The sequence below is a fragment of the Cynoglossus semilaevis genome, chromosome 7 (genome assembly GCF_000523025.1).
Source record: "Cynoglossus semilaevis isolate Cse_v1.0 chromosome 7, Cse_v1.0, whole genome shotgun sequence".
Lineage (NCBI taxonomy): Eukaryota > Metazoa > Chordata > Actinopteri > Pleuronectiformes > Cynoglossidae > Cynoglossus > Cynoglossus semilaevis.
Genome location: NC_024313.1, coordinates 9,319,043 through 9,333,682, shown reverse-complemented (window position 1 = coordinate 9,333,682; position 14,640 = coordinate 9,319,043). Strand labels below are relative to the sequence as shown.

Below are 14,640 nucleotides of genomic sequence, written 5' to 3'. Positions count from 1 at the left end.
AGGGATCCTGAGGGAGATAGGTGGAGGGGAGGGGGTGGTGGTGGTGCCAAAACCATTCACTTAACAAGTACGGTAGTGTTGAGGAGAGGATTACCGCCGGGCTAGAGCACGCAGATTAATTTCCTGAGCCCAGTCACACCTGCTGGACTCCCCAGTGACAGGACAGGATGAATTATACACAAAGTACATGAGGAGGACATGTGGACAGAGGTGGAGGAGGGGCTGGGGGTGTGTGATGAACGCGATGATGGGACGGGGAGGGGGGGGGGGGGGGGGGGGGGGGCAGAAAAAAAAAAAAAACTACCCACCTTGCAGAGCTGAAAATGCTCGGACTGGAGGGTCTCCTGGATCAGATGGTTCTCCTGTGGTCCCACTTGGACGGAGGGGGTGGAGGAGGACACCTCCTTCAGTCCGTCCAGCACCTTCCTGATGTTGAACTTCTTCATTTTTTTTTCTAATTTGAGACTGCGGAGCACAGAATGGAAATCACCCGCAAGAGACACAGCAGGGGGTTATACTTTATACTGTCGCACGCACACACAGACACAGACACACATGCATTCACGCGCACATCTGTGCATCTCACATTTTCACTGCTTGCTGTTTATCGCAGTCTCCATGCTGGACCGAGCTGGTGCGCACTGCTCTCTCTCTCTCTGTCTCTCTCTCTCTCTGCCTGTGTTTGCGGGTCCCCTCCTTCCAGGTGTAATTGCTGGATGCGGGTTTAATTCGCACGGAGTCCGTGAGGTGTTTGCTCCCACTGCGGCTTGTAGTAGCTCCACTCCTTCTCTCGGCTCCGCTGCCCTCCCCTCACGGCCGTGCGTGCCGCTCAGCCAAGGCGGAAACGCAGAGCAGCGGTGCTGCTGCTGCTGATGGTGATGGTGATGCTGACGGTGGTGACGCTCCTGCGCATGTCTGACAGAGCAGAGGCTCCCACTCCAATCCTGCCACCTTGGTAGACTGACTCTCTCTCTCTCTCTCTCTCTCTGTCTCTCTCTCTCAATCACCGCTGCACCTGGTGATGCTGGTGACGGGATGCTCTCTGGGCGTGTGTGTGTGTGTGTGTGTGTGTGTTGAGGACACAGCCACAAACAGACAAGGGAGTGTCATTTTACAGGAGGATTAAAGACCGTCCGCCTCCCTTAAATGCTACATATTTAAATAGAAAATAACATTTTTAGTTTGGTTATTAAACAGACCCTTATTCAGAACAAAAACAAAAACAAGAAAACAAAACTATAAAAAAAATCCTAGCTTTTTTTTTTAAATGCAAGAATTGTCAATATTTACAAACCTAAACCGCCCTGCCTCACCTGCAGGGGGTGCCATAAATGCAGTTGTAAAGCTCTGCTCCATGAGTTGACAAAATTGGAAAAAAAAATCTTCCTTCTACTGTAAAATATAAATAAACTGATGTCAATGTGACAAATAACTCACAGACAAGAACATAACATATGAAAAATGTGTTTCCTTCATCAGCAGGCTAACAGATCAGCTGAGTGTCTGAGATCCAAGTGTCCAAGTTTGGCAACAAGGAGCATCCAACCCAGGTTTGATCCTTGCAGATGGGTGGGTGGGTCAGGGGTGGCAGCCCACCATCTCCTGCTTATCAAAGAATAAGAATCAGAATCTGAACATTACATTAAATGACAAATGAAGGATAAAAAGTCAATGAGAATGAAGATACAATAAACAGGAGCCAGGATGCAATTTTTTACACTGGGACCTTTTTCTTTAAAAAAAAAAAAAAAGCCATAACAAAATATATTAACCATAACCTGTTTGATAAACTCCACACACTGTGGTTTTAAAACTGACGGTGCGGAGAGAAAAGGGCCGCGTGGATTTGTTACAGCATCTAAAAGGTGTTCCTGTGTGGGTTTTACAGGTAAACAGCCCATATAACAACCCAACAGCTGAGCAAGCAAGTGTTTAAGTATCCATGGCGACGATGCTTCCTATGCTTTCTTGCACATAATGAAGTCTCGGAGTCTACCTGCTAATTTTAAGTCTTGTGGAAAATCCTCGGCAGCTGTGATTCTTGGGACTTGGTGTGGGAGTAACACTTCAGAGTGAGGTGTGACCTGCTGGGTACAGAGATGGTTCTGTGTCTGTCACACAGATGACGTCAACCCACAGAAGAGGAGGAGAAGAAAATAATCATTTCATTTACGACATTATTTGTCAGGGTTGACAAAGAATTTCAAATTCATTTAAAAGAACGTTGTTTAATGAGGGTTTTTCTTTTTCTTCAAGTGGTAGAAATAGAAAAATGGGCGGAGCTACCCAGTATGTGAGGAGCGATTTTAGAAGCAACACTTAGTTGTTTATACTGGAACTTAAGGAAAGCAGGTACATGTAACAACACTCAATTTCCAAGGTGATGGAACCTTGGTAGCATAATAACTTAACGTAACCGTAAATGCCATGTTCTGGCGATTTTAGAAGCAACACTTAGTTGTTCATACTGGAACGCAGGCACATGTAACAACACTCTTAAATAATAACATAAGCATAATAACTTAACGTAACCATAAATGCCATGTTCTATTTGGTCTGTCCAGAGGTAATGCTCCAGCAACAGGCCGTGTTTAAAAAAAGGACGTGGCTAATTGCAGAAGTGGAGCCACAAAAGTAGGTTAAAGTGTACCCCACTGGTATTAGAAACGTGTTAAAAATTTGACAGATGAAACAGACACACGGTTGTCAGGTGGAAATATCCCACTGGGCCTTAAAAATCATCATATCCTGGAGACCACCTTAAGAATCCACCTTAAATATTTGTCTAGGAAAAGTTGGGATCAGAATCCCCCTCAGTGAATGGCTGTGCGGTTGTAAGGTCACAGCTGACGCTGCCAACAGTGACAATATCAGCCGAGGCCGCTCACGCTTGAGCGACAGCGACGTCGCCACCTGTCTGAGCTGTTTGCCAACACACTCTTCTTTGACAGGTGCCCGTCGGCAGCAGGGACGGAGGGGGCTGCGGTGGAAATATTGGCTGTTTCTTTAGCGCTCCTGCTGCCAACTACACAGACTGGAGCGAGTCCAAAAAAGGACTTTTTTTTACGTGCGGCCCAACTGCAAGTTGTAATTATCGACACTGATTACATGACTCTGTTTCCACGTAAGCTGTCCCTTTGTTGAGCTGCTGATGTAAAAGATGCATCAGGGAAATGAAGGGCGCTGCTGAATTAAATGGCACAAAAAGATATGAAGAGGACCCGGGAGCAAAATTATAAATTCAGTAATCATAGCAGGAAAGCTCCGGAACAATAGTTGAGCATATGCACCTTCCAGCCACGGCTAATATGGCCACAACCCAGAATACATTACACAGACAAACAAAGAGGTGCTTATTAGTCCATTCTTGCATGTGTGAGAGTGGCGTGGATGGGGAGGGGGCTCCGTCCACTTTGACATCAGTGATTTAATTTAGCACCATTGTGTTCGTGCAGGGCCATTCATCTGGCCGCATTGTGTGTGTGTGTGTGTTGTACTTAGACGCTGACTGCTGTGTTTGTGTTCTTTGATAAGGCCTTCGCCGAGGCAGTGCCACATTACCTTTTTTGGAAAAAACCAAAGTGCAAGAGGGAGGAGAAGAGGGGGTGAGGAGGAAAGGTCAGCCGCAGGAGTCGCTGTCACCCCATGTCAGAGTCGGCCGCTCTAATAAAACAAAGCACATCATCAAAAATAACATTGGTGGTTTCTGGAACACGTGTTTTAGCTTATATTTTCAAACACATCAAGGGTAACCACGGTAACGAAGAGCAGAAAAAAAAAAAAAACGTGTCCGGTATCTTAGTACATTTTGACTTCACCTCTTGTGTCACATGTCCCAGAACCAGCCTCTGCAGAGACCCAGCTTTATTAAGTCTTTCCAATTAGCCGCCACTTAACATCTGAACTCCTGTATATCAGATGGCATTGTTAACATCATACTCAGGATCGACCCCATGAAGTAATGACATCAATGAAGTACATCCTGCCACTGGGGCACCTCTCATTATCTATGTATTATCATTCAACACAACAACCCCTAAGATGGTGGGGCAAACGGAGCACGTACGACCACGAGCTGGTCGCTAATTCACGGCTAATCCCAGGTCAGAGGTGAAGACGGACGAGCAGCTGCGACGTGAAAATGAAGGCTGACTGTATGAAGGAGTCAGTACATTAGGGCTGTGCCCACCAGCGTTGCTCAGGAGACTCGTGCATACATTAGCACTGGCAGAAGTCTCCTTTAGGAAACGCTGAGCTAATCAGTTATACCTGGAGTCTGAACGCAATCAATGTGCATGTTCACACACTGACACAGCAGAGGAGGGGGGGGGGGGCGGTTGTTGCTGCCTGGCAAATTGCAGTGTAAAAGATAAGACACCTACGCACATTTGCATACATTACACAGATGGTAGTCTATAAGAAAGACAATGAGGAAACATTTGTGGGCATCGTGCATACACGATTATGTAAAGCATGGGTCCTCAACCCCTGGTCCATGGACCAGTATTGATCCGTGGATCATTTCATTTCAGTGCTAGGTTTAAGCATTTAAAGAGAATCAGGTCATTTTCTTTGCTTTCTTTACTTAAATCTAATTCAGCAATTAAAAAAAAAATCTTCTACTGATGGTTAAACGATCACCGAACCGACACTGGTACAAAAGGTCAGGGGTCGCTGCTGTACAGTACATTAACCTGCATCCGATTTCTCTGAACATGTTCTCAGATTATGCACGGATCGTTTTTAAATCGTGTGACATTTACCTATTATTCTATTCTTTCCATTTGTTGGACAGGGTTTGATCCTCTTGCTCACAGAGGAGAATGAGCCTCACCTCGCACCACGACGGTCAGCTGCAGTCAGCAGTGTGTGACCTCTGGAGATGCAGACTTTTGGTGTGAAACCTGAGGGAACACAAGAACAAAGAGACCAACAGTAAAGGTGACTGTCTGTTTGGTAAAAGCCCTGAAATACACCAGGACATTTCACCTTTAGTCTGAAGATCATGCACCACAGCACACCTGAGATTTGGAATCCCACGCCTGTGTCGACCTTCCCCAGGTACGTGCCTTTAAGTAATGACTATGCACGCTAACATTGAGCTAAGTGCAAAGACTTGTAAAAACATACATCAAATAGGTCTGAGAAAAAAAAAAAAATTACCCTCAAATCTAATATTTTGCCAAACCCTTAGCTACATCTGACCAAAAATAATCACTTAACTGTTTTGTAAAATTTCAGCTAAGTACAGGAAGTGGCCTGCTGTTAACCTTTTGTTTTATTGGGTAGCTTTACGAGCATCAGAGCTAGCACACTGCCAGTGGAACTTGAAGCATTTTCTTCATGTCAGCAAATCCAACACATTTTTTTTATCCTTTTCTTGTTTTTTGCTAACTTACAATACAAATTAAGTGCCACACACGAAAAGTAAATGCCCCCAAAAATTGTTAAACTTTACAGACTGCACGAAACACACATGCTCATCTCTCCAAGCACACATACACACACACACACAGAGACCGGAGAGACTGCAGGTTAATGGACCATTGTCCTGCAGGGAACACTTGATTGACTCTGTCTGGTTTAATAGGACGGCGCCTTCAATGTCACACTGGGCCATGAAAACACTGGTGTGTTACCTGCAGCATGTAGCAAAAGCTTACAGGCACATCCATAAATGTTCCTGCACACAGCCTGGGTCCATCCACCCACTTACTACACCCATGGCTACGGCCGGGCTCATAAATATGGATGTGAGGATAAAAGAGACGAGGGGACACGAGTGTGGAGAAATTAAAAAACACCATAAAACCGTCATCACGTCCACAGAGCCAATAATCAAACGGCCTGAGATGAAGACGTGGCCGAGTCCGTGATGAAAGCCTTTGTTTTCCCACAGGAAAGCTTCAGGATTTGAATGTCCGTGTTTGATGCACTGTCAAGGTCACAGGGTCAGACCTGCAGCCAAGGCCAAAGTGAAGGGTGGATTAGCTTCCCTCCTCGAACAGCGGTATATCTAATTTCATAATCAGCCACAGCGATAGGCTGGCTACACACACACATACACACACACAGAAACAGATGGATCGCACAATTAAAGGGCGTTGCCAAATTTACAATGGCAGTAACACCAGAGCTGACACAGCCACAGCACGGTGCCGTTGGACTCAAGTTTAAACTCAGTTTTAATCAAGCAGAGACCTGAAGACGGGGGAAAGACGGACGGAAGGTGAACAGCACTTCATCCCCAGCTCAATGTCACCGACATAATGAGTGGCAGTCTACGGCCTGGGAGTAAAACCAAATACAGTCAATAAAAGTCCTCTTTAATATGAGAACGGCATCTGAAAAATGGAGCCGGAGCCAAGTACACACTTATGAATACGAATGTGTGGTTTTTTTTGGTGGGGTTTTTTTGTTTTGTTTTTTTTGGTATTTGTTTGCTGTATTTAAACAAATGAAAAAGAAAATCAATGCTGAGCCACAGACGGTTCATCGATGACCATTCCCCTGTTGGTTATCATTTCAACACTTCACCGTGGCCGTGTCAGTATCACAAACCCACTTTAGAAGTCAGAAAGAGACACAGAAATCCAGCTCACCAGGCCTGAGAGTAAACACCGAAGATGAAGTTTGCTTCTCAGATGAGATGATGACCCACAGCACCAAGGACGTCTCCTGTTTTGCGGACTCCCATCATAAATTAAGTCGCGCAATTATCCGGCGTGTTTGGCAAAGGCTATTGTCCAATTCAATAAAGAGCCTCTGGTTTTTATTGGTAACCAGACACCTCCCAGCTCGGCTGTGTACACAGAGTCTGCTGGGGCTGAAATAAGTGAATCATCTCTGACACCAGGCCATCGGTTTATGATTCAAGGCATCACTGTGAAGCTATTTGTGGGAAATGCAGCGGGGTCACACTCCAGAATGTAAATCTTACATTTAGCCTTGAATCTTAAAAACTTTGTACCTTTGAGGAAACAACAGTGAGAGTCAACATTTTTGACAGAACGCCAAAGTCACAACAGATCAGTTGAAACATATCGTCTGGACAGGAGGTTGGACCGTGGGCGATGGGAGGAGGGGTCAAATCTATTGAGCTCTGACAAGACGTGTTTTGTGTACAAATCTATTGAGCTCTGACAAGACGTGCGGTTTTCAACCTTCATTTTGTGTAATTTCAAGTATATTATTATTGTCACAGTTCACGTCCGAGGCTGAAATATCAGGGCAGACTGGACGTGGAACCACTCAGTGTGACTCGTTCTCAGATCCCTCGACTCCACTGTGAGGTTGAATGAATGACGGCCACTGTGCCACGTCTGTCACTGTTACATTTTTGAGTGTACACACAGTGCCAGTGTGTACACACACACTCTCTCTCTCTCTCTCTCTCTCTCCAGCGTGTGGGCTCCTTATCCCTCCTTTAACGCTGCCTCTGTTTGACCTTTGCACAAGAATAGAGCCGTGTGTAGACATCGACAAGTGAACACCGGTGGGAAATGAGGAGGATGCGAACACAAAGCTAATCTGTACCAGGAACACACCGTTACACCGGGTTTATCAGCCAATGAGTCTATTGTCATCTGTGGCTGAGGCTGCTGTGTAATTTCCACCACAGCAACAAATCTCACTGGCGTACTCCCCGGGTTCCATCCAGCTGATGGAGGAAGATGTAGCTCACAGAGGTCAAACCAAAGGCAAAGTGTAAAAAGAAAGGAGGAGAAAAGAGAGAGAGAGAGAGAGAGAGGGAGATGCTGTGTTGTTTAAAAAAAAGGTTATTTCATTTTGAAGGTCACTGCAAACTGAGCATTCATACGTTGCTTACTTTTCTTAAATACATGCATATCTAAGGGGGGAAAAGGTCAAAGTAAAAGGTTATACAGTGAAAACAGAGTTTCCTGCAATAAACAACTCTCATTATCTCATCTATTTACTTCTCACCAAAACAGAGTCTTCTAGAAAAACTACGTACGCATTCATGGAAATGTTTCATTATGTTGGTAGGTGAATTAATGAGCCACCTTATTAATGATGCTGTGTGGGAAGTGTATGGATGTGTTTTCACTCAGTTTCATCATCCTACTACGACACCATGTTTAAGAGTCAAATATAAAGTCGTTACATCAGGTAGAACTAGTCAAAGGTTTCTCCGGCAACAACAACAAGTCCTCAACAACATCTCCAATCACTGCAAAAGTCACTGCCAAAAAACTATAATAAATCACATTTACTCACCTTAAAGCTAATTATATACAGACAAAAATGGAAATGTAGGTGGAGGAAAGGAGGGGGGGGGGGGTACAGGTCTACCAAAAACCAACAAATAATAATGTTAGCATTTGGATTTTGGCAAGAGGGAGGGGAGCACAGACGAGAGGGGATGTTCTGTGCCAGAAACAAAGCTTTCAGGATTAGCCGGCACTCACGGCAACAAGGGCAGAAACGGAGGCTGAGACTGATGAAGCCTGAGGTCCGGAAACGATGCACAAACCATACGATACAAGGCAGTGTGTGTATGAACGGCAGTGGGAAAACTATTCAAACTAAGCATGGATTGTTTCTCTTTTATTCTGTCGATAAAGATTAACTTTCAACATGTTTTTTTTTTTTTTTGCTTGTTTTGTTTTTAAATAACAGAGAACAGAAGCTGTATTTCTGAAACAGGAAACTGCAGGGTGATACACACACACACACACACCTTTTCATCTGGTCACAGAGACCCACTCACAGCCTAGTCACGTGTACAGAACCATCCACACAGCGTGTGATGATCATTTTCCTCATGCAACGACTCATTATTGTCAACCTTGAAAACAAAACCCAGTGCAGACGCTGTAATGAGGATTTATTAACCTCCGCAGCCACTAGATGGCACCATCTTCCCTTTCATATCCAATTTGGCTGTCCATTCCTCAGCTGGTCAGGTGACTCCGTGTGTGATGACCAATTTCGTGCTCCTCAGACAATAAATTCGGTCTTTTTCTCCCTCCATTTTATAGAACAAACAACCATCTGCCCTCAGATACACTCACTCCGTCCTCAAACCCTGTTTTGGACTAAAGCTGCACTTTCCTTTCCCACACCACACTGCACCGTCCTGCCTCCTGAACAAATGTACTCCATCAGTGGGCTTCTATCAATCAATCAATCAGATCCTTTCAGAGGCTGTAGGAGGTGGGCTGCATCAAACATGTCTCTGGGTCACACACTCAATACATTGACCTTCCAGGAAACAAAAGAATATGTCCAGGCACAGTGGGCATCAAAGATCAGGTCGTACAGGAGCGACGAAAGAAAACGTACTGTCCATAAAACACTGCATTTTACATTTTAGAATCTGTTGTATTTAATATATCATTAAGTTTACTATAAAAACAGTAGATTTACACCACAAATCAGTCGTCAGTTGCCTTAAAACTACAAGTAAAGTCAAATCCAGGATCCATATGTAGTTTTACACAGATGCAACATGAAACAATTAACTTTAAAAAAATAGGTATTAAGTCTTCATTACTGTTCACTGTACGTTTTAGGCAGAGCAGAAAGAATCCCATCTGAGTGACAACAACCAATGACATGACTGAGAGCAGGAGCGACACGACCAAAACTTCAAGAGAAGGCTGGAAAAAATAAAGGAAGGAAGGAAAGATGGAAAACCTACTGACCCCTAACCCCTGTCTGTGGCTGGCTGGACTCCCACCACCCTAATCCCCCCTTTGAAGGGTAATTGATTTCAGATTAAATAACCACTCTGACTTGGTTCCACTGTTGTCATCTTCATGGTTACCTGCTAGCATGTCTCATAGTTCCATTAAACCACTGGTTCCCAAAGTGTGGGGTGTGCCCTGCAGAGGGAACACAGAGGTATATGGTTAATTCCTTACAGTAATTGGGAGTATTTGGGGGCAATGACACTTGAAACAGATACACCTACCTACCAAAACAGGACGTTATTCCAGAAAGGACAGTGTTTGGATTGATGAGGTCTATGAACTTTGGTGAAGGACAGCAGTCAGTGGTCTTAAAAAAACTCACATAGTTGATAGTGTTTGACGTCTGAGAGCTACATGGATTGTTATGGGTATTATACTGCATTTTCATATTGAGAGTGATGCTACGTGTTGTTGTGTTTCATTTGTTTAAAGAGTAAAAATACATGTGAAAGGAAGTAGGAGTATAAAAGCCGGAGGTGTTGTTGTGGTGATCAAGCGGTGAAAGAGCTGGTCAGAGAACTGAGACGGACGTTCTGACCGTGCTCAGAGCAGCTAGGTGGCCACAGACTCCGCGGAGGCCTTCTCCTCAGGAGGACTCTGGCCACCCTCTGGAGGTGGGGGCTTTTCCAGCTCTTTTTTCTTCGCCTCCAGCTCACGGATGCAAATTGCCTCACAAGCGTCCAAAAATTTCTTAGAGCGCCGCCACATAGCTGCCTGAAGTAAAACAAAGCAAAGAAGAGTCATTATTGCCAAATAAACCAGCAGTAAGAGTCATGCGTCTTTGTCTTTAGTGTTTCACACCTGCATTCTGTCAAACAGGTCCAACTGCCATTTCATCAGCTCCTTCCTGCTGGCCTCCTCTTCTTTGTGGTACTCCACCACAATCTCCCTCACCAAACGGTAGCCCTGGACCTTCTCCAAGTGCTCCCTCTCCTTGATCGCCACCATCTTGGAGTCCATCAGCACAGGAGTCTCCTTCTGACGTCTGGGAGGCAGCACAAGTTTTCATGTTCATTTTACATTCCTCTTAATAAAGCCACTTCACTGTTAATGCAGAAATACTTATCTATATTGAACACTCTGGATTTTTTTTTCTCCTCCTGAAAATACAGTGCAGCGAGGCTGCTGTATCACATTCTGAAAGGAATATTTTGAGGATCACATTTTTTCCCCAACTACTTTACATCTTATCAAATTCCACCAGGCAGAAGATTTTATCGTTTATTACCCGACACAGCCAACCATGTTTGCGCGGTTGCGGAGCAAATAAAAATGCAAATGTGGCCGGGAAATAAAACACCCAGCGCTGTGCCTTTTCCTCCTAAACTGAGTAAACGTCAGTCTAAAAATTGAAAATGGTTTGGTTTTGTTTACGATGATGTTTTGTTTGAATGATTGTGAGGTGCAAATATCATTTTATTTGTTTCTATGTCGGCAATTTGAGGCACTAAATGGTTTCATAAAGTGCAAGATGAAAGGAAAAAAAAAGTGAGATAAAACGGGAAATAAAAACGCACACAAGGGAGATCGCCCAGCGTAAAAGGTGACTTCCTTTTTTCTTCCTGGGAGCTGATCCTAATAAAGGACCTGGGGCGGCAGACGTGACAATGAGGAGACGTTTCAGTAATGAACATAGTCATGTTCAACCTTTACCGCAGTGTAGCCACACAAATCCAACAGAGACAGCAGGAGCGCTGCCTCTAAAAACTCAACACACCTCAATAAATAAAGCACCTACGAAAGGAGAGGAAACGTGAGAGGAACGTTCTCACTGGAGTGACAGGCTCATTGGAAAACTAAAATAGTTCTTTAATTACAAGTCCTAAATATCACACCATTAATCAGAGTGAGGGACGGGGGTGGAGAGGGTTGGGCAGGGGTGGGGGGGTAAGAGGGTAAAACTAAGAGGTTACTATTTTTCCTCAGTAACAGTGACAAAAGTCCAAAGTTACACCCTTAATGCTCACAAATTATACTAAGGTTAAGGTTAAGGTTAAGTTAATGTCCATCACTTTAGCTCAGTGGTTCCCAAAATGGGGGGTGGACCCCCTCAAGGGGCGAGTGGCCATTGTTATTGCAGCAGGACAAATGAATCAGTTTGAAGGTGTTGGAAACTGAACTGATTTGGGGTTTTTTCTATGTTCAATGGTAGAAGTTTTACTTTTTAATACAGTAGTACTTTAGTATCACAGTATCAGGGCCAGTTCTAAACAGTTCCACCAACTCCTTATTTTTTTAACGTTGTGACATGTGTAAAAGTTGCCCTCTGGTGGCCATTATTGATATGGTGTATTGTTTGAAGTAAACAAGTTATGTTGGAATGCAAGTCCCAGGAACAGCCGTACTGTATTACTAAAGGAGACCTATAGTACATAAAATACTGTAGCACTGTGGACCAAAGGGGGGCGCTACAGAAAAGCAACATTTGAGCCTTAATATATATTGTGCTTTTAATATAAACAACTAAAATAGAGCAGCAGGGAATTGTGCACGGTGTGAACTGTCATTAATCTTATGAGGTTTGCACAAATGTTCATCTTTAGCACAAAAAAAATTGTTTCCTTAAATGGAACCAGCGGAACACAACTGATAAACTTTAACTGGGAAAAGGAAGAGTTGACCTGATGAAGGGGGTGAAGTCCATTTTCCGAAAGGTGGAGGGGGGGTCACATGGCTTCTTACTGGTGGAGTCAGCACTGGATGCTGGTAAAAAAAACAGTGATTAAATTTCAGGAGGATGTATTTAAACAGCATCAGTTTTTACCTTGATCTCTGCTTTCTGCACCTCCGTGTTTGTGGAATTGGTGCAGGAACCTGACACGAGACTGTGAGGCCTAAAAAAAAACAAACACATGATCTCAAAGCACGAGACTGTGAGGCCTAAAAAACAAACAAACACATGATCTCAGTTTCAGTGTCAAAAAACAAGGTCATATATATATATATATATATGTATCAGTGACATGTCATATCAGGGGTCGAGTGGATTCTTGGATTCAGACGGTCACCTTAGCAAACCGGCCGGGCTCCAACATCTCCCAGGCTTTTTTGATGGATTTGATCTGCTCCATCCTCTCCGTGTCTTTCCTCACCACTATGTTGTTTGCTTTGGTCTGATCAGTGACCACACGCAGCGTCCAGTGAGGTTTAGTCTGGTCAATGGTCTGCACCATCACACAGAGACACCAGAGGGGGCACAAACACAATATACGTATGATTTACACACCAACATGAAACAAAAGTCAAACAACTCTGAGCTTCACTGTGATCAGGCTGACGTTTTACCGTTTCCGGTGTCGGGCATGATTTGGACGTTGACGTTGTTTTTCCCTTTTCCTTTTCACACTCAGTGGTCGCGGCAGCAGCGGGAGACTCAACCTCCTCTGGTTTGTGCACTTAAATTTAAAAAGAACGTCAAGATAAATACACAGAAACTCAGGTCTTAGTGTGCTGTGTAGTTGCTTGTGCGCTAGATGGCACTGTTGTACCTTAATGAATAAATGAACCCAGTGTTCAGCTTCACTCCACAACATTTTCACACACACTCCCCCAACATTGAATGGTTATTATTTCACAAATAACAAGAAGTCGACGTCTTGACTTCACATTTCTGCTTTGGCCGGGTTTATTTTCTAACTCGAAATGAGTTTTGACCAAAATAAATGTTTAAATAACGTTCTGAACTGGATTTTCTTGTCATTTCATTTAAAAGAAAATGAGGATACTACTGGAGAAATCACTTCACCAAAAAAAGTCAATAGTTATTGTTAAAATTGCCAAACAGCAGAGTTGATGAAACAGCGACTCTTTCTGACATTTTTCCTAATATGCACAGTTCAGCATTTTGATCAAGGCTTTGTTTAACAGCCTATTAAAGGGGATTTCAGAGGTTGACACGACATACTCTGATCCTGTGTGTGAGTGTGTGTCCATGTTGCTCACCACTGAGACACAGAGTTAAACTGGGTGAAATTAATTCAGTTTTCTTTCCCGTGGAGATATTTCCCAGGGCACCAGGGGGCAAAAGCCAACATGGCTTCACTTTCCATTGACCCATTTTCACAGGCTTATTAGAAAAGCCACAAGACACGTGCAGACGTGGGCCTGAACGTACGCTCACGGACAAACCTGAGCAGACTGTATGTTCAATTCACTGTGTACAGTGAGTTCAGGAGGTGAGCAGACTGTATGTTCAATTCACTGTGTGTTCAGGAGGTACAGTGAGAATGAACAGATCTAGTCAAAAACAGTGGCTCACTAACATCAGATACAGAAATATGAACAGATCTAGTCAAAAACAGTGGCTCATCAGATACAGAAATATAATGAATGAGAAATGGACACACACTCTGTCTCACACACGCGCGGTCGTCTATATCATCCGTAGATTTTATGCCATTGTCAGCAGCAAGAGAGGAGAAGAGAGGATTCAGTGACAGCCAGTTGGCCTTTTTCCTCTGGGCTGTCATGCAAATTGCTGCCCATGCATCACCTTTTTCACATCAACATCCCACCTCGCTGCAACTACTGTATGTCGTCCCCTTTGGAAATATTTGAAGGAGCGTCTGCGAAATTTTCAAACGGTCTAATTTGTGCAGCATGAATAAAGGCAGAGGAGCGGCGTCGGTGGCAGAGGACATGATTATTGCCTCAGCCCCCACCGGTGGGTCGGAACCAAGAAATCACACGCTCAGATCTGAGAGCAGCTGCGTTCGCTTGGCTTTCATTAGGCCGCGTGATTATAGACCTCTGGTTAGAGGAAGTGGAGAAGAAACAGCTTCAGCCTTGGCCACCGACACTGCATTTGTAGGAACGGCCGCGTTCGCACAAAGAGTCATCGAGGAAAACAAACAGACAAAAGGAAAAACTGTGGGGAGGAGCTCAAACGCTGAAAAGATCAATTCTATACTTCATGACACCATTG

General features: G+C 44.1%; 1 protein-coding gene across 3 annotated transcripts in view; it reads right to left on the bottom strand.

Moving 5' to 3' along the window:
- Positions 1 to 10,272, bottom strand: part of stxbp5a (syntaxin binding protein 5a (tomosyn)) — a 74,612-nt gene extending 64,340 nt beyond the window's left edge. For 2 of the 3 annotated variants that reach the window (XM_017033687.2, XM_017033690.2), the window contains exons 1-7: positions 9,942 to 10,272; positions 9,791 to 9,848; positions 4,764 to 4,904; positions 3,562 to 3,663; positions 1,997 to 2,111; positions 1,314 to 1,602; positions 309 to 1,038 (exon numbers count right to left, since the gene is read on the bottom strand). In XM_017033687.2, the coding sequence (XP_016889176.1) occupies positions 309 to 446 (138 nt within the window). In that variant the 5' untranslated portion in view covers positions 447 to 1,038; positions 1,314 to 1,602; positions 1,997 to 2,111; ... (2 more) ...; positions 9,791 to 9,848; positions 9,942 to 10,272. The remainder of the gene's footprint in view (positions 1 to 308; positions 1,039 to 1,313; positions 1,603 to 1,996; positions 2,112 to 3,561; positions 3,664 to 4,763; positions 4,905 to 9,790; positions 9,849 to 9,941) is intronic. The other variant, XM_008313297.2, reaches the window with a different exon arrangement.
- Positions 10,273 to 14,640: the final 4,368 nt, after the last annotated feature.